At 29.3% G+C, this 20883-nt stretch overlaps 1 protein-coding gene across 5 annotated transcripts; it reads left to right on the top strand.

Moving 5' to 3' along the window:
- Positions 1-4992: 4992 nt before the first annotated feature.
- LOC130671389 (HEAT repeat-containing protein 5B) lies at positions 4993-16418 on the top strand. Of its 5 annotated transcripts, XM_057475252.1 has the most exons (11): positions 4993-5335; positions 5767-5918; positions 6804-7015; positions 7110-8997; positions 9098-9130; positions 10217-10291; positions 10373-13792; positions 14422-14635; positions 14747-14761; positions 15701-15846; positions 15919-16418. In XM_057475252.1, the coding sequence occupies exons 2-11, from the start codon at positions 5790-5792 to the stop codon at positions 16096-16098; spliced, it is 6312 nt and encodes a 2103-aa protein (XP_057331235.1). In that variant the 5' UTR covers positions 4993-5335; positions 5767-5789; the 3' UTR covers positions 16099-16418. The 5 variants fall into 5 exon arrangements, with proteins under 5 accessions (XP_057331235.1, XP_057331237.1, XP_057331236.1 ...); XM_057475254.1 differs by lacking the exon at positions 9098-9130 and having other exon boundaries at positions 15919-16417; XM_057475253.1 differs by lacking the exon at positions 14747-14761 and having other exon boundaries at positions 4994-5335; positions 15919-16417.
- The last annotated feature ends 4465 nt before the right edge of the window (positions 16419-20883 follow it).

Here is a 20883-nt window from a genome sequence, read left to right as displayed (position 1 = left end):
ATAATTATATGCTTTTGAAGATAAACAAGTATCTTGATTAATACATTAATTGAGTAAAAATAAAACAATTTCTTTATTTAAATCCTTCTCAATTATTTAAATAAATTTTTATAATGCACATAATATTATTATAGAGTATTTATTAATTTATGTGGAAATACTGACCAATTATAGTAAAATACTCATATTATCAAAATTACTTCATAAATATTTATTAATATTATATTTTGTACAAAAAAAATTAATTTCTTTTTTAATACCTTCTTTTTTCCAACCTTCTTAAGAAAAGTGCCTTCCGGCCATACTCGAAATGGAAAGGTATTCTTCTTATTTCAATCAATTTGAAGATTTCATAACAAAAAATCTACATATTATGTTTTTTACTCTAATACAGAAATTAAATTTCAAATTGATTTTTTTTATATCATTTAAATAATAGTTAACGAGTATTAGTTTTTTTTTTTTTTTTAATTCAATTTATCAAAGCCAAGACGTGAACCGGGAAAATTCTTGTGTAAAATTATATTCTTATCTTTCAGACTTTGTAGAAAAGAACCAAATAGACTTAATAACTGTGATATTACAAATTTGATTATTATCCCTCTAAAATGCTGTAAAAAATAAACTACACGGAAAAAAATTAATCGTGAATGCAACATGATGCAGCCTTGGTAAATAAACATGATGAAATCATGTTGCATTCACATGATTTGTCATGTTTCGGCTACATGATAATCATGTTGCGGTAACATGAGAAAATCATGTTGCATTCACAGGATTTGTCATGTTTCGGCTACATGATAATCATGTTGCGGTAACACGAGAAAATTATGTGAATGCAACATGATTTGTCATGTTTCGGCTACATGATAATCATGTTGAGGTAACATGAGAAAATTATGTGAATGCAACATGATAGTCATGTTGCGGTAACATGAGAACATCATGTTGCATTCACATGATTTGTCATGTTTCGACTACATGAAAATCATGTTGCTGCCACATGATTTTCTCATGTTACCGCAACATGATTATCATGTAGTCGAGACATGACAAATCATGTGAATGCAACATGATTTTTCTCATGTTACCGCAACATGATTATCATGTAGCCGAAACATGACAAATCATGTGAATGCCACATGATTTTCTCATGTTACCGCAACATGATTATCATGTAGCCGAAACATGACAAATCATGTGAATGCAACATGATTTTCTCATGTTACCGCAACATGACTATCATGTAACCGAAACATGAGAAATCATGTGAATGCAACATGATTTCATCATGTTTATTTACCAAGACTGCATCATGTTGCATTCACGATTAATTTTTTTCCGTGTAATCAATTAAAATTGAAGTTGTAATAGTATTAATTAATGTTCAACATGAGTTTTACGAAATTGATTGACGTCTCATCGTTCGGCAGTAATTTGATGATAAAGCTGCGAAAGTAAATTTCTTAGATTTTTTTCTAAAGTTTCAAGACCATTAAATGGTTAGAAAAATCGTTGAAATAACAATTCATGTAGCAGAAATTATAGCTAATCGCACGAACTTTAAAATCCATTTTACAAAATTTAGTTATAACTTTCGGCTCAAAAGTTATTCAAGGATAAAGCAATGAAATATCCTTTGTATGAAAATCAAAAAAAATTTCAAACAATCACAATTTCCAAACTAACCGAACGATTTTGCTCGTCTTTGATCTTGATCGAGGTCATCGCCCAAAGAAAAAGTGTACCGAATTTCATAATAATCTTATCAGAATCGTAGCCACAATCATTTGAACATGGCGCATTGTACCATGTGTACCATATATACATCAGTTAATATTAGTTTAGTTTAATAAATGTGCCACACTTGATTTCCGTAAATAGAAGTAAAAAGATAAAAAGATTTTTAAATTTATTAAATAAAAATACATCTTATTATTATGTCTGAAATTATTCATATCCTTTCATGGTCATGGATATGTTATTCGCTCCAATGTCCACGTGATATTTTAAATTATAGAGTTAAGCAAAAACGAAAAAAACTTACGTTCAATTATTATGCGTAGAATAAGAGATGTCTCACAAACTATTTATCTGTGTATGTAAGGGTTCGTTAGAAATGCACAAAAAGCAGTACATTAAAAAGTTTTTTTGAGTTGACTTATGACTGCTAATGACGTTTCTGTGATGGACATAACATTATTCTATTGGTAAATAATATTAATCATCTATAACTTTTGACCTTGATTATAGGTATGCTCTTTTACAAGGTGAAATTTATTCATCGATCTTCTTAAGTATGCAAAATCACGTGGATGAAAATAAACATTCATTTTGGTAGAAAAAAAAAAAAAATCATAATTATGTCATAAAATTGGTTTTCAGTAAAAATGCATTCAGTTTCGTATGAAATGAAAAAAAAAGATGCTATAATTAATCTAAATATATATTTACACATATGTTGGGTTATACCATTTTACAGCACAATTTTTTTTTTCAGATACGATATACAATTAGTGTGTCACACGAGCTTGACTCAAAAATCTTGTTTAAACTTCCCGCTAAAAAAATTGGAAATTTCCAAAAAAAGGAAGTTATTGGTTTCGGTTCGATTTTCGAAAACCGAGTTTTGAACAGCACTCGACGTTTCAAGTCCTAGGAAGCTATTCTGACTATTTTCAAGAAGGTGTCCAAGTGTATGCATACTGAAAAAAAGGATTTCTTGATACAAAAAAAATTTTTACTTGCCCCAAGAAATTTTTTGCATTGCGCAAGAAATTTTTTTTAGGTCTAAGAAAATTTTTGTTTTCATTTCATAATGCAAAATTTTTCTTGCGCCACAAAATTCTTTTTTTATGTGTGTACGTAAGTATGTCTATGTGTAAATATTCTATAACTCTTGAACGGATGAACCGATTTAGATCTTTAATGTGGCATTGAGGCGACTTATTAATTCTCACGTGTTGTGATAAATCGAGTTTGATTGGTTTAGTACGTTTCGAGTTATTCTAGAAAAAAATTTTTTTTTTAAACATTGTGAATGCTCTTTAAAATAAAAAAAAGTGATAGATTATATTGAACTACGAAAATTAAAATAATCTCAAATAGTCTATAACATGAAACTTTCAATTTTTGTGAACGATTATCCTTATAAAAACCGTATAGATTTGGGCAACACTAAATGTTAATAATCTTGATAAAGAGTGAAATAAGTTTCGCAGGTAATTAAAAAATATGCATATCAAGGTCAGAAAAATTTTTTTATTTTGTGAAAAAATATCAGCAAATGGAAGTTTTTTAAAATTAATTTTCAAATGACAATAATTACAACTCTGATTGATAACTTCAATTGAATTTGATTAAAACTCAATCGGAATTCTATCGGATTCAATCAGTCATTCAGTCGGAAAATAATATTTTTTTTTTTTTTTTCGATTATTTTCCGATCAAATTTGATTGAAATTCTCAATCAGACTTAATCGGATTCAATCGGAAAATAATCATTTTTTTAAACCGATTGAAAGTCATTCGGAAATTCCCGATTCGATCCGATCGGAATTTTTCAATTAGATTTAAATGGAGTGTTTAATCAGGAATAGTTTAGATTAACTTCAGTTACTAAACATTAAAAATTTTTTTAAATCGAATAAAGGACTACATATTTTTTAAGAAATTTTTTTTTAAAGTCTATTTTTACCTATAGTTGGGCAATTCTTTTTTCTTTAAAATTCTCAAATAATTAAGTTTCTGTTTAACTGATTGATCTCAAATACGGCCCAAGTTTTATGGTTAACAAGCTTTGTTGATTTCTGTGAAGATTCAAATCGATTGTCGTTTAAAAGTTATGAACGATTTCATTAAACACACACATGTATCTCATCTTACAAAGAGAATAACTTTTCCTAAAACATCCATTGAACCTCGATTTTTCAAAATCGTACCGAATTCAAGAACTCGTCTTTTTTTTTTAATTCAAAATTTTTTAAGCCGTAAATTTTAATTATAGTGAAATAGTTTTCTCCATGAATGATGATGCCAACTATTTAACAGCAACTGTATGAAAAAGCGAATTACACTTAATGGCAATTTTGCCGCGTAGATCTGATTTATTTTATAGACATGTAGTGCAGACTTCTTCACCCCTGTTTAAAAATATTGATTGAAAAGAATTAAAAATGATGACATTCGAATTCTTTTCAATAATTTCGATTCTTTTGTTTGTATATATAGATATACAGTTTGCATGGAGTGACCGCTTCTCAATTCTTTTCAATCAGTATTTTTAACCAGGGATAGCTTGAGCGGGAATGCAAATATGACAAGGACCAGTGTTGTGCCCGGGACTTCGAAAAAAAATTTTGAACCTGACTCCTCAATCCTACAACATGTCACTAAACTAGTGGTCTTCTGTTGAAGAGTCAAAGCTCACTCTCTGTCTTTTTTCTCGAGAAATATAGCTTACTAATTTTTATTATGCTGACGTTATAAATTATAAAAACAGATTGATAGAAAAGGTTGTAAGTAAGTGCTAAATAATAATTTTTATAAATCACACAACTCGTTTTTAAAATATGATTTTATATGATTTTTTTAATGCTAGTTTACAAATATTATAAGTGTAGATAACATTAATTAAAAAAAAAAAGTGGTCTGTTTTAAATTTAATAGACTAGCATAATGAAATTTGATGTATTTTTTATTATTTCTATTATTTCATAAATTTTGGAGTCTCGCAATTTTCTCCGTGTATTTATGTAAATGTTAAAAATTGTGAATAAATTATATTATTATTAAAAAAAAACTCTGCTTGAAAAATTAAAAGAATATAATTCAAATACAAAAAAAATTTTTGACTTTTTGTTAAATTTAAGTTAATTGTTAACTTAAATTCAACAAAAAGTGAGATATTATTGAAAAATTTCTTATAAAATAATAGTTGGTGTTAGTTTTAATTTTTCTCACAATTTAAATATTCGAGGTGGCAGCACTCCTCCATCCAGGCAGATCCAGGTCCAGGGTTATGTATGTACTTCAAGGGACGTAAATGACGTATGAATTTTACAACACAAAAACAACTTCAGGGCTTTGATATTTTTTATAATTTTTCGATTTCGAGTATAAATTTTTCTTTGTTTGATAAGTGTACGTAAGTAGACGAAAAAAAAAAAACAATACTTGTAGTTGTGTAGCCGTTCTTTAACATTTATGAGTGTATACACACTTATATGCCCAAATTAGTAGATCAATGTTATTCACAAGTATGGAATTATAGTGTGTGATCTAATAATTGAAATACCATTATCACAGCATCTTTAAATTTGACACTTATATTTTGGTGAGTAAACATTGTAGTGATCCATATGTTTTGTTGAAACATGCAAAACCATTCTATTTAATTATATATATTATATTATTTTATTACATAAATTCTAATAAATAAATATCTTGTTAGAGTTTTACTGTGTGAATATAATTCTGTATAAATTCATATTATATTTCAAATAATTTTGTTTTCATTCATAAAGTGGATCAATTACTATTTTTTTTTCTAATCTTGCATAAATAAGATAATATTTTTGATAAAATACTTTCTCGTATGATTATAAATTCATAAATCTGTAAACAAGAAATATAATTTTTTATTTTTTATTATATTTTAAACTTCATTAGAACTATTATTATTATGTTCTTTTGTTTGTGAGTTTTATTATTGTTTGTATTACATTATTTGATTTTTTTTTTATATCTGATAAATAATAATTGCAGTTCGAGTTAATGGATCAATCACAATGATGGAGTTAAGCCATAGTTTAACATTAAATGAAGATGCCCTGGATCAAATTCCTGAAGCAAAACGACCTGTTTTTGTATTTGAGTGGCTACGATTCTTAGATAAAGTTTTAGTCGCAGCACAAAAAGTAATGATATTAATTTATATAAAAATACGAAGTAAAAAATATTCTGTTAAAATCAACAAAATCTGTGTGTTAAATACGATCCAAACAATATTTGGGTTATTTTTTAACACATATTAATAGTGTTAAAATTTAAACACAAAATTCGGGTAAGACGAGAAGTAAATTCCACTTTGAATGTCAGCAGTAACACAAAAGAAGTGTTAAGTTTTACATTTTATTTTTACACCATGGATAGCCATTGAATATAATTAATATTATTTTAAGATTATCGAAAATTATAACAATGATTATTCAACATTGAACTATTGTTTGAAAGTAAACAATATTTTTATTAGACAAAATTTAAAAAAGTTCACGTAATATTTCATACCATTCGTAAATGGCAATTAAATTAATTTCTTATAAAAAAACAAGAACCCATTTTTATTTAGCAAAAAAATAATTTTTACATTACATAAAATAATTTGAAATTATAATTACGTCTTTTTTATTCGTATGATAAACATTCCGGTATTTAGTGAATGGTTAATTCAATATATTAATAATTAAAAATTCTAAGTTAATTTAACATTTATAAGTGTCGATTTCACTTATATTTTTGTAATAATTTTTCCGTGACTATCGTTTAAGTTTTCAACATAAATTTTGTGTTAATTTTAACGTAACACTGATCATTTGAATTTTTGTATGAGGTAACACTTTTAAAGTGTTAAATAGTAGATCGATTTAAAATTTTAAAGTAACACAGTCAAATGTGTTAATTTAACACAATAAAATTTAATGCGGACCTCTTTTAACACATACACAATATTTTTTACTGTGTAGAATTTATAACTTGTTTATGTTGTATAAAAGTCTAAAAAATTATTATTTTTGATTTTTTAGAATGATATCAAAGGTTGTCAACAAAAATTGGTTGAACAACTGTGCAGACATATGCAAAATGCACCAGGCCCGCCGACACGTAGACTAATAGCTCGATGTCTAGCTACATTGTTTAGCGTTGGAGATACATTTCTGCTGTTTGATACTGTCAATAAATGTAATGATATCCTGAAGAATAGGGATGATTCTCCAAGTTTTCTCCCTACAAAACTGTAAACTTAACTAATTATTTATTATTTTAGTTAATAGTAAAATAGTAAAATAACAATAATAATAATATTTGATTGTTTAAATTTATTTAATTAGAGCCGCTATATGCTGTGTTGGGGCCATGTATGAGAAGTTAGGTCGTATGATGGGAAGATCGTATGAAGAAACAGTTCAAATTCTCATAAAGTCACTACGATCAGCAGAATCTCAAGCCAGAATTGAAATAATGCATACGTTAGAAAAAGTGTGCGCTGGAATGGGTTCAGCGATAATAAATGTACATAAAGAGATATCTAAAGTTGCTCGTAATTATTTGATAGACAGATCAATGGCTGTAAGATGTTCTGCCGCAAAATGTCTTTTAGAAATGTTAAATCACGCTCCATTTCTTTATACTACTGAAATTGAAGCCATGGCAACATTATGTTTCAGAGCATTTGAAGGTTCTAATTATGAAGTACGATGTTCTGTTGCTAAATTATTAGGTACTTTATGTGCAATGACACAACTTCCAATTTTAAAATCAAAGAATCCTATGATCGCGCAAGCTAAAAGTAATAAACCAATATCACTTGAAGAAGTTTTAAATTTATTAATGGGTGGATTTTTACGAGGTGGAGTTGGATTTTTGAAAGGAACTGGAGAAATCATAAAAGGAAATTCAGGTGTTAATAAAGAAGTTCGTGTAGGTGTGACACATGCTTACGTTGTTTTTGTCCAAATATTAGGCGGAGCATGGTTAGAAAGAAATATTGGAGTATTTGTTTCTCATGTTCTTGATCTTGTAGCAAATCCTAAAGCTGCAAACTCTCACATAGATGCTGTTTACTCTAGAAAGTGTATAAATTTCGTTCTTCGAGGAACTATTGGTAAACTATTAGGAGAAGGAGCTCAAGCAGCGGCATGTAAAGAAATAGCTCATATTATTTTAAAGCAAATGAATTCAATTGATTTTAACCCAGAAAATGCTAAAGACTTTAATCAAGAAACACTCTTTAGTCAACATTTATTGGTTTGTGCATTACAAGAAATAGGTAATTTAATGCTCAGTCTAGGAACAACTGCATCCAATTTAATCTTGGACCATTCATTGTGTCTGATTGATACAATTATGGCAGTATTAATACATCCATGTCAAGCGGCACGACTAGCAGCCTCATGGTGTCTTCGTTGCATTTGTGTTGCTGTTCCAAGTCAAATTACACCTTTGATTGATAGATGTGTAGAAGGTATTGAAAATATGCGAAGTTCCCCAGAAGCTATTGCTGGATACAGCAGCGCTCTTGCCGCGGTATTAGGCAGTGTCAGATTATCTCCATTAGGAGTGCCTCATACTAAAGGAAAAATAATATTTAACACTGCTGAAGAATTGTTAAGAAGTGCTAATCAAAATAGCCGATTATCTCTTAATAGAACTCATGCTGGTTGGTTATTGATTGGAGCTATTATGACTTTGGGTACTGCTGTCGTAAAAGGATTACTACCAAGGATGCTTTTACTATGGCGAAATGCTTTTCCGAGATCTGCTAAAGAATTGGAAAGTGAGAAAGCCCGAGGTGATGCTTTCACTTGGCAAGTTACTTTGGAAGGTCGTGCAGGCGCACTCTCAGCTATGCACAGTTTCTTGTTACACTGTCCCGAACTTTTAAATGATGATATTATTCGTAGACTACTTACACCTATTGAATCTGCACTTGCAATGCTTATAAATCTCTCACCGGTTGTTAAAAATTACAGTCAACAACTAAAAGCACCAACGGCGATGGTTCGTCTTCGATTGTATGAAACACTCTTACTCTTACCACCTCAAACCTTTGAGGGCTCATACACTCATTTGCTTAGAATGTTGGTCTCTGAGTTTACACTTACAGAAAATCCAGGGAATACTACAACATCATTACTACGAATCGTATGCCATGCCAGTGATTCTGTAATTTTAGGAACTTGGCTTCAAGAAACTGAACATCGCACTATTGAAGATCAGGTATTTTTTTTTTGTTTTTAAATCACAATAATTTTATTAAATATAAAAATTAATATAATTCCGTTTTTAAATTGTTATTCATAATTATATTGATGTATAGATGGAACCTAATCGAAGAGCAGATATAGAACACGTGAGTAAAATCTTTTAAAGAGGCCCAATCAAAAAAATCTATGTGAGAATCCAGTTTAGATTCCCATGTGCATTCTCGGCGTTTTCGGATGGATTTCCATATGGTTTTCTATATAAATCCAGCATAGATTTCTATATAGATTCTTACGTGGTTTTTCATGGGAATCCACACTGTGTAAAAATGTAGATGGGAACTTAGTTTAGAATCCTATGTGGATTTATATATGTATGCTTTACTGTGGAAATCTTTACCGTGCCTAAAAATATGGGAATTTCTTTAACATTTAAAATTTTGAATATTTTGAATTTTATGCTATATTAAATTTTAACTTTGATTCAATCGAATTGCTTTTTAAAAAAACCTTACGATTGACTGAATTGCTATTTTGGTTATTCGCTTAATAATGATTCTTGTAGTAATTAATAGACAATTTTAATAAAGGTCCGTATAATTTCAAATATTATATAAAAAAAAAAAAAATTTCAAGTATACTCGTATTTAGTGGACATGTATAATTTATTATATCTGGTATTTTTTGACAGTAGAAGACTAGATATATAGAAATCTATGGTATTTAAAATAATCCGCGTATATTTTCTATACAAAACTTCAGATACCCCGGATTCTGTCTAAATTTTTTACATAGAAGTCCAGGTACTCAGATTCTGATGTGGATTCCCCACTTAAGAATCTAGATATTCAAGCTTTTATATGTATTTCTTGTGTAGGAATTCAGGTACCTATTGTTTTCTACGTGGATGTCCTGCATGGAAATCCAGGTATCCACAGTTTCCCATGTAGGAATCTAGATACCCATACTTTTCTATATGGATTCCTACATAAATCCTTAATTTTCTATGTTGATCCCCACGGATTCTTATGTAAATCCATACTTTCCTTTATGGATTTTTATGGGTTCTCATACAATTCCACATGGATTTTTTTGATAGAGAAACCAAATAGCAAGACATAGTTTTTTAATATTTTATTTTGTTTATTTACAGCTTGATCACATAAAATATTTTTTTATTTATTCAAATTTGATTTATTAAATAATAAAACTATTAAATTATATTTTTATATTAGTTACAGCCCAACAGTGCTGCAGGTTCCGGAGCACTTGAACATAATGCATGTTGTTTATACAGACCTGTATCAGCGGTAAATATTAAATATTTAAAACTGTTTTTTAAAATTAAAATAAAAAAAAAAAAAACTGAATAATTAAATTTTATTATTTAGAATGAAATGATTCCCGGACCACTTCCACTTGGTGTTGCAGTAATTGATTTATCAGTATCATTATTTGGTCAAATATTTCCTCGAGTTGCCAACAAGCATCGTTTGCAAATGTTGGATCATTTTGGAGAATGTATCAAACATGCTAAATCCGGTCGTCAAGAAGCTATACAAATGAATGTATTTACAGCCGTATTAAGCGGTTTAAAAGGGCTCAATGAAACAAAAACCGGATTTAGGCAAGAAGACGTTAAGAAATCAGCAACAAATTTAATTGTAAGCACACTTGTTAGCAATAATTCAATTTTGCGATGGGCCGCTGGAGAAGCTGTTGGCCGTATGGCGCAAGTTATTTCAGATTCAAAATTTACAGCAGAACTAGCTCAAATGAGTTTTGATCGTTTGAAATCAGCACGAGATGTTATTACTAGAACCGGTCATTCATTGGCACTAGGCTGTTTGCATAGATACGTGGGAGGAATGGGTTCAAGTCAACATCTAAATACAAGTGTTAGCATCCTTTTAGCTCTTGCTCAAGATAATACATCTCCGGTAGTCCAGGTATGGGCTTTACATGCTCTAGCGCTTATCGCAGACTCTGGAGGTCCAATGTTTCGCGGTTATGTTGAGCCTACATTATCATTAATACTTATGTTACTATTAAATGTATCACATTCACACATTGATGTTCATCAATGCATCGGAAAGGTTTTGTCTGCTTTAATAACAACCATCGGGCCAGAACTTCAAGGCAATACGTCATCTATTTGTACAGCTCGACAATCTTTTCTATGTGCTTGTGCAATAATGCAAGATCATCAAGATCCTTTAGTTCAAGCTGAAGCTACTGGATGTCTTCAACAGCTGCACTTATTCGCACCACGTCACGTTAATTTATCTTCACTTGTGCCAACTTTATGCCGTACTTTGTCAAGTAATCATTTACTTCTTCGTAAAGCTGCAATATCATGTTTAAGACAACTCGCTCAACGTGAAGCCAAAGAAGTATGCGAACATGCGATGAGCTTGGCAAATGAAAGCAGAGATACGAATGTTGTTGAAGGATTAACGATAACAGAGACAGGCCTTCCAGGAGTTCTTTTTAGTTTATTGGACATCGAAACTGATAGTGGTCTTATTAAAGATATACACGATACTTTAACAAGTATGCTTCAAATGTTAGCAGCCAACAACCTTTCTCAATGGATTGCTCTTTGCAAAGACGTACTTACTGTAGCATCAGAGGCTAGTACATGTGAAGAATTAACAACAATAAATAGTGACGATGTTACAGCAGATAATGACAGCGCTGATGCAGAAGGTGATGATGATCAAGCTGAATTTCATGCTGATGAATCTAAACAACGTCCCAGTGTGTCTCCAAGATGGCCAACGCGTGTGTTTGCTGCACAATGTGTTCGCCGTATCATAACAGCATGTATAAATCATAACAAACAAGCACATTTTGACTTATCTGTGGCCAAAGAATTGCAACAAGTAAAAGGTCGAGGTGATTATTTAGTTTTACATCTTTCTGATCTTGTACGAATGGCTTTTATCGCTGCTACCAGTGATTGTGATCCATTGCGTTTAGAAGGGTTAAAAACTCTTCAAGAAATAATTGACAAGTTTGCCAAAGTACCTGAACCCGAGTTTCCTGGACATTTACTATTAGAACAATTCCAGGCCCAAGTAGGAGCTGCTTTAAGACCAGCATTTTCTGCAGAGACACCGTCTCATGTTACTGCTGCTGCTTGTGAAGCCTGCAGTGCTTGGATTGGTAGCGGAGTAGCTCGAGATCTTAATGATCTTCGACGTGTTCATCAGTTGCTTGTTTCATCTTTGGAAAAATTACGTCAAGGTCATACACGTCCGCAATTGTACAATGAAAGTCTTTCAACTTTAGAAAGATTAGCTATTCTTAAAGCTTGGGCTGAAGTATATGTTGTAGCGATGATGAACAATGGATCTACACCAAATTTACGTGGTTCTTCATTACGAAATATCAATAAAACAACAGATACAGATAACGATGATTTTGGTCAATTCGAATTTCAAAATGAAAGTCTTTTGAGTTTAGTACAACCTGAATTATTGAGTTTAAGTCAATATTGGCTTTCAGCATTACGTGATCATGCTTTACTTTCATTACCACCGGAATTTGCAAGTCAATTACCTCACGATGGAGGTGCATTCTATACAACAGATACAATGGAATCTGCGAGACCTTATTACATAAAATCATGGGCGCCAATTCTTCATGCTGCAGCTTTATGGTTAAATGCTAAAGGATTTGAGATCAATCAATCTACTACTGATAGTATTCCAACAACACCTAATAATAATTCTAGTAATAATAATAATAATAACAACAACAACAACAACAACAATAATAATAATAATCCTACTGACAATAATATAAATGATTCAAAATCAAATGCAAATATTGAACATTTTCATCTTCTCTTTGGTATTTGTATAGAAGCACTCTGTAGTTCACGTTCTTCCGAGTCCACACAAAATATTAAAACATGTCTTAGTGCTTTATTTACTTTCTTAGATTCGACATGGGTTAGAAAAATTTTATTGGCTGATATCTCACTTCCCATTGAACTTTGTAACGTTCTTCATAGACTTTTATTGACCCAAGACAGTTACACAATTCAAATGATGACAATGGAAGTACTAAAGCAAATAGTAAAAGCCTTCGAAGAAAATTTATCAGAGAAAAAATTAGTTAAGTTGAAACAACTGATACCAGCTAATTCAGAGACAAGAGATATTGAAGAATTAGAACTAGTGGGTGAAGGCGGAGAAACAGGAGAGTTAATACCCGGAAAATCATTTGTTTTCGCAGTTTTAGAAATTTGTCTTTGTCTTTTAGTACGACAAATACCTCTTTTGAATCCTAACCCTGAAGGAACTACCGCCATTTTATCTCAAAAAGGATACATTGCTTCTGAAGAAAATGGAAGACTTATTACTTTAACTCTTAGTATTATGGAAACTCTTCCATCACTTTGTTCAATGCAAGGTGCTCTATCAATTCTTCCAACACTTCTTTATTTAACTACTGGTATTATACGAGAAACTGGAGTCAGAGTTGATAATCAAAGCATCAGGATAGCGTCCGAAGCGCCTATTCATGCTTCGTTACATTGTTTAAAGAGTTTTATTACAAATAAATATTCAAGGTATGAAAAAAGTAAGCAGCAATGGACTGAATTACTTCAAAGTGCTCTTGCAAAAATAATTGATTTAGCTAAATCAGGAAATGATGAAACGAAAATGGATGAAGTTACCATGACGCTTGGTATTGCTGTTTTTGTTCTTCATGCATTACCAGAAGTTGTAAGCGCGCCAAACATACAATTTCCTTGTATCAATCATTTTAGACAATCTTTTCAGTCTAACAATACAATGGTTAGTGATTTTAAATATTTTTTGTGTTAAAAATAGTATATTGTATGACAAGAGATCAAACAAAACCATTTCAGACCAGTGTGAAGTTTGCTTACATCACCTGCAGTCTGAAATCGTATTTCATCCTGTATCACACATTATAGTTTTCATGATTACTTGCATTGAAACTTAAAGTTTCAAAGTCAGTAGCCAGTCAGAAACAAGTTAATTTGAAACTAATAGTGTGATCAACTATTAGTGTAAGTGTAAATTGTCATTTGCAATTTATAATTAAGCAGATACTATAAATATTATTTGTTATTGACACTTATTTTTATAAAACTCAATTACAAAGTCAGAACTGTCGTTTACGTATATAAAATTAAAGTTCTGAAATTACTACTAAACAAATTTAAATTCTAAATGCCTTCATTCAGTGAGCAAAAACATTATTTGTTTCTTCCCGAGGAACGGAACAAGTTTGTTTCTGCCCGCTGACTGAAGACATTTGCTAATATTCGTTCGCGACATTGATCTGAAATGAGTTTATTTCGACTGGCTGTAGAGACACTGAAACTTAAAGTTTCGATGATGAGATCATAAGAAAAAAATTTTTTTTAGCTTTATTGAATTGTTTTTTCTTTTTTCAGGTGAGGTTGAAGTGTGTCCAAACACTAAAAACAATATTCTTGCATCCGGATAGAAGTATTAGCACTCCTTACATCCATGCTCTTGCACCTCGAATAGTAGAATATTTATATAGTGATCAAAGTAAACAAGTTGAAAATGATTTGGAATTGTCGTTCACTTTAGAATGTATTAGTACTATTGAAGCTCTTATTGCACTTGCTGAATCTAAGAATCGTAAGTTTTTTTCTTTCATCAGTACGACTTTCACAAGTTTATCGTATATACCATACTTTATTTTAATAAAATTTTATTTTTGTTGTCTTTAAAAAATTGCATACGAATCAGGAGATCTAATGCAAGGTATACAAATATAACATTACTTTTCTGTGACTAATTAAATAATAAATGTTATCTTGTAAATTAAAGGTTTGTAAAATCCAAAAGTGCACGCCTCATACGCGTTTGACCTCATTGTTACAATAGTTTATTTAAATAATTGAATATAGAAAGTTTATTGATATTATTTTTTCCACATCGAAAAGGATATTTTTTAGCTAAAAAAAAATATAAAGCGTGCAATAATTACACAAAAACACATTTTGGTTTTCGCGCTCCTGGCGCGACTACTAGAGTGACTGCACTGCACATAGTACATCAAATGAACCGTAGATGATACCGTCAGGTCCGTTAGATAAAGATAGCTAGTGATAATATATCCCGTGATAAAAAAGAGGACACAAACAGAACAGGGTTTTATGTTGTGGGATTGTAGGTTTTAAGCTTATCTTAATTATAACTAAACGACAAAAGTTTAGGCAGTGAATTTCAATAGAGCTCTTGCTTCTAACAAAATTAAGGTATTAAAAAAAGAATGTATGAATTAATGGTGTTTTTCAAAAGTTATCGTGTTTATGAAGTTTCATACAAGATTATTGACATAGAATAGTTTTTTGGACAAAATATTTATTTTTAAATAAATTTGTTGATGAATTGACTTAAAACTGAGTCAGAATCAAAGTTTAATTTGTCTACATGTTGATATTTGAATTATCTTATTTCCACGTACTGATGGAGTGTAACAGAGGTTTAAAATGAGTGAATTGGACGAAAATTTTGTAGTGGTTGTAGAGCACACTTAAAGCGGCGCGTTATGAGGCATGCAAAAAAACAAACTGTGCATTATATATTTTCCTAATGCTTAATATAATGAATTGATGTTTATTGTTATTTTAGTTTATATTATTAATATTTCATGTTTGATTATAATTATAATATTAATAGATCTGAATTTTTTTATAGGAATTCAAATGCTTACTCTTCTTGTTCCGATACTAATAAATTTCTTATTAGAAGAAGATAAATTACAACATGGAAGTCGATGGCAAATAAGTCTACATCAACAAAGTTTTCAATGGCTAAATAAAATTGGTCCAAAGTATCCTCAAGTAAGATAATAAATATTGAATAACATTTTTTTATGTGCGTTTTCAAATGTTAACTAAAAAAATTTTTCAAAGGAATTTAAGACTTTGATGTCACAATCGACTGAATTAAAGACCAAATTGGAGAATGCAGTGCATTTGAACCATCAGCAAGCTCGGAGACACTCCAAACAATCAGAAACGATAAAACCATTATTTACTAAAATAGTTACTCCATCAATTAAATTAAAAACTGATTTTTCAAATTTTAATTAAGCTACAAAAAGATTTAATTTATGAAAAAAAAAAAGTCATAGTTATTAAACGCTTTTATAGTGATATTACAATTAATTTTATTACATATAATTAATTTAAATTTTAAAGTTTACTACCGATAAAATAGATTTTTTTAAATGCCAACTATAAATTATGTGAAATATCATAGGCATATGAGAACTAAAAATATAAATGATATGCGTTCGATATTTTTAAAAATGTATTTTTTTAATTATAATTGCACAAATTTTATGATTTTTACGAAAATTAAATGGATTATCTATAAAAAATGTAGTATTTAGAGCACGATTAAATATAAAAAAACATAACAATTTATCATTTAATCAAAGCATTATGTATAGAATATTAAATAAAAAAAAAAAAAAAAAACAAATAGAAAATTATGTTGAATTTGATTTAATGTAAATAGATGTCACTAATTTTTTATACAAGGATTTATTTTTTTGATTATACCATCAGCACTATCGTTATGAGAATTTTGCTCACATTCATTTTAAAACGCTGATAAATAGTATAGACACCACGGAGGAAGGTAGGACATGCCAATCCTTTCGTCTCGAGTAGGCAATTACACACGCGGCTTGGGATGCCCTACTTTCCTTCTTTAGTTTGTAATATACGATTTTTATTAATAGTCATATTCATAAATATTTTTTGTCAATATAAAAAAAAAATCGTTCATAAAGCACCCTCAGCGTTTTCGTGCTTGAGATGTGTAATACATATATTTGCACGCCTTATATAACGCACCGCATTAGGCGTGCTCTATTACCGCTAAAAGATTTTCATCTAATTTACTCTCTCTAAATCTTTGTAACTCTCCCATCAGTACGTAGCAATAAGATAATTCATATACCATCATGTAGACAATTTATTAAGCTTCAATTTTGACTTAGTTTCTAGTCGATTCATCGATAAATTTATTTAAAAATAAATATTTCGGCCCAAAAAACCTTTTACGTGAATCATCTTGTACGAAACTTCGTAAACACGATAGTTTTTGAAAATCTCCATCAATTCACACGATTCTTTTTTTATTATTTCAATTTTGTTTATAGGAAGAACCCTATTGAAAATCATTGCCCAAACTTTTGTTGTTTAGTTATAATTAATAAAACCTTAAAACCTACCATTTCAAAGTAGAAAACCATATTTTGTTTGAGTCTTGAGTCTTTTGTATTATCTCCTGTAGGTACATTTAATGGACTATATATACAATATCGGTCATTAATTCTTGCGCGGTAGCATAACATCGGGAAAAAAAAAACTTCTCTAAAGGAAAATATGTATCACTTTTTTATACAAATATTATCTATAAAAAAAAAAAATTGTAAAAAAAAAATACAATATTTAAAAATATATCTATATTAATTAAATGTAAAATTATAAATATGAATTGTAAAATAAGTGAATAAAAAAAAGTCCCTATAAAAAAAATCTCTAGATTTATAAATCACTAAAAAAAAATTACAATAAAAAAAAAAATTCCTACAAAGAAACATTTGCATATCTAAACATCTACTTAAAAAAAATATATAAAAATGAAAATCTCTACAAATAAAATATCTATAAAAAATCGGCTGTTTTGGAAAATCTCTATAAATCATCACATGTACAAATAAATATCTGAATAAAGTATAACCTCGAGAACTGGAACCATTGCCACCACGTGCTCATAATCATGAATAAGTTCGTGTTGTAATATATAAGTATAAATAATAATAATAACAAAAATTATGGTTATTATTATGTTATTAAGAAAAATATAATAAATAATTTTAAACTTATAATAAGTGACTTCGAAAAACGTGAAAGATTCAAATCTGATAACTCCAAAGCACTGAGCCTGTAATAATTCATATAATTTTAATTTTTTTAATTTTATTAGTTAAACTTTATTTGAGAATATCATAAAATTATTATTATTTATTTTATAATTGTTAATTTTGTTTGACTTTCAAGCCGTATGCCAGGATTCGATGAACGTCCAAAAATCACTTTTCTTTTTTAACTTCCCGCTAAGAGAATCGACGATTTTCGAAAGTCGAGTTTTCATCAGATGTCGACGTTTTGAGGTCCTAGGAAGCTATTCTAACTATTTTCAGAATGATGTCCGAGTGTATATATATATATATATATATACTAATACAAAAAATTAAAGGAGCAGAAAAATTTTATAAATTTTTTAGTGATTTTTGGAAGGCTGTAACTTGGTGAAAAAAAATCGTATCGAAAATTTAAAAAAAGGATTTTATAGCTTGAAACCTCTAGTTTAGGTGTATTTTTTCAAAATTTTTTAAAAGCTCCGATTATTGCGCAAACATGAGAAATACCGCGAGCCAAAAAATTTCTAAATTTTTTTTTTTTTTCGAAGAGCCCACGGACCGCGGAAAAATTCTTTCAACTAAACGAATGCATACATCGTTTAGCAAATTTATTCAGCTTCAATTTGGTTTTTTTTTTAACCTCGTAGGACGATTTGTCGCAGAGATATCAGCCTTCAAATAGAAAGTGATCCTTTTGGCTTTGATCTTCGATATTTCAGGTACCAATGATCGCACAGAAAGTTGAAGGGCGGCGTTAAAAACTTGAATAAATTCCCTACAAGATCCTGTCATCATTTTTTAAAAAAAAAATTTTTTTTTATTTTTAACATCCATTAGAAGAAAGTACAAAAAAATGACTTTTTTTGGTTTTTTAGTAAATCAACCGCTACTCTGCATATATCGATAAAAAAAATAATGTTGCCAGGGACTTTTTTAGCTTAATGTACCCCCAAGACCCCTGTAAATTTTTGAATTGATCTATCGTACCGTTTTTTGGGAATCATCGATCAACGTTTAGCTAAACAATTAAAGGAGCAAGTTTTGTTCCTTTAATTGTGTAATCATAATCAATTGAAGGCTGATATCTCTGCGACAAATCGACCTACGAGGTTAAAAAAAAAACCAAATTGAAGCTGAATAAATTTGCTAAACGATGTATGCATTCGTTTAGTTGAAAGAATTTTTCCGCGGTCCGTGGGCTCTTCGAAAAAAAAAAAAAATTTAGAAATTTTTTGGCTCGCGGTATTTCTCATGTTTGCGCAATAATCGGAGCTTTTAAAAAATTTTGAAAAAATACACCTAAACTAGAGATTTCAAGCTATAAAATGCTTTTTTTAAATTTTCGATACGATTTTTTTTCACCAAGTTACAGCCTTCCAAAAATCACTAAAAAATTTATAAAATTTTTCTGCTCCTTTAATTTTTTGCATTAGTATATATATATATATATATATACACTCGGACATCATTCTGAAAATAGTTAGAATAGCTTCCTAGGACCTCAAAACGTCAACATCTGATGAAAACTCGACTTTCGAAAATCGGGGTGAAAACAATAACTTCCCAATTTTTCGAAAATCGTCGATTCTCTTAGCGGGAAGTTAAAAAAGAAAAGTGATTTTTGGACGTTCATCGAATCCTGGCATACGGCTTGATAGTCAAACAAAATTAAAAATTATAAAATAAATAATAATAATTTTATGATATTCTCAAATAAAGTTTAACTAATAAAATTAAAAAAATTAAAATTATATGAATTATTACAGGCTCAGTGCTTTGGAGTTATCAGATTTGAATCTTTCACGTTTTTCGAAGTCACTTATTATAAGTTTAAAATTATTTATTATATTTTTCTTAATAACATAATAATAACCATAATTTTTATTATTATTATTATTTATACTTATATATTACAACACGAACTTATTCATGATTATGAGCACGTGGTGGCAATGCTTCCAGTTCTCGAGGTTATACTTTATTCAGATATTTATTTGTACATGTGATGATTTATAGAGATTTTCCAAAACAGCCGATTTTTTATAGATATTTTATTTGTAGAGATTTTCATTTTTATATATTTTTTTTAAGTAGATGTTTAGATATGCAAATGTTTCTTTGTAGGAATTTTTTTTTTTATTGTAATTTTTTTTTAGTGATTTATAAATCTAGAGATTTTTTTTATAGGGACTTTTTTTTATTCACTTATTTTACAATTCATATTTATAATTTTACATTTAATTAATATAGATATATTTTTAAATATTGTATTTTTTTTTTACAATTTTTTTTTTTTATAGATAATATTTGTATAAAAAAGTGATACATATTTTCCTTTAGAGAAGTTTTTTTTTTCCCGATGTTATGCTACCGCGCAAGAATTAATGACCGATATTGTATATAGGTATGTACGTGAATGCCGTCTTCCTACCGGTCACACCAGGGGCGCGAATTTCAAATTGTGTTTTTGTGTAATGATTGCATACTTAATACACGAGTGTGGATGTAGCAGACATCATACAAATTTAAATTTTAAATAATTTAAAAAATAACATTTATAAAAAACGCACTTATTAATTTCAAAATTTTTTTAATGCGCATTTTTAAAAATTTTGTTTTATTAATTATTTACTCGATTTATTAATAATTAAACATTTGTCTGATGTCTGCTGTCTGCAGTTATACTTTATACTTATTTTAACTCAAAAAAATCCTTTTTGATGTGGAAAAAATAATATCAATAAACCTTTTATAGTAAAATAATTAAATAAACTGTTATAAGATGAGGTCAAACTCGTATGAAGCCTGTACTTATGAATTTTCGACACTTTTTTTAATAAAAATTTGTAACTTCAATTCAAGAGTTGTAATATCCTGAAAGGTATGGGCACTTATTGAAAATTTATTCATAAATAAATATATACAGTAACATATTTAA

Source organism: Microplitis mediator, chromosome 7 (genome assembly GCF_029852145.1).
Source record: "Microplitis mediator isolate UGA2020A chromosome 7, iyMicMedi2.1, whole genome shotgun sequence".
In the NCBI taxonomy this organism is placed as follows: Eukaryota; Metazoa; Arthropoda; class Insecta; order Hymenoptera; family Braconidae; genus Microplitis; species Microplitis mediator.
The sequence above is the reverse complement of the archived record's forward strand: the minus strand, read 5'-3'. Positions and strand labels throughout refer to the sequence as shown.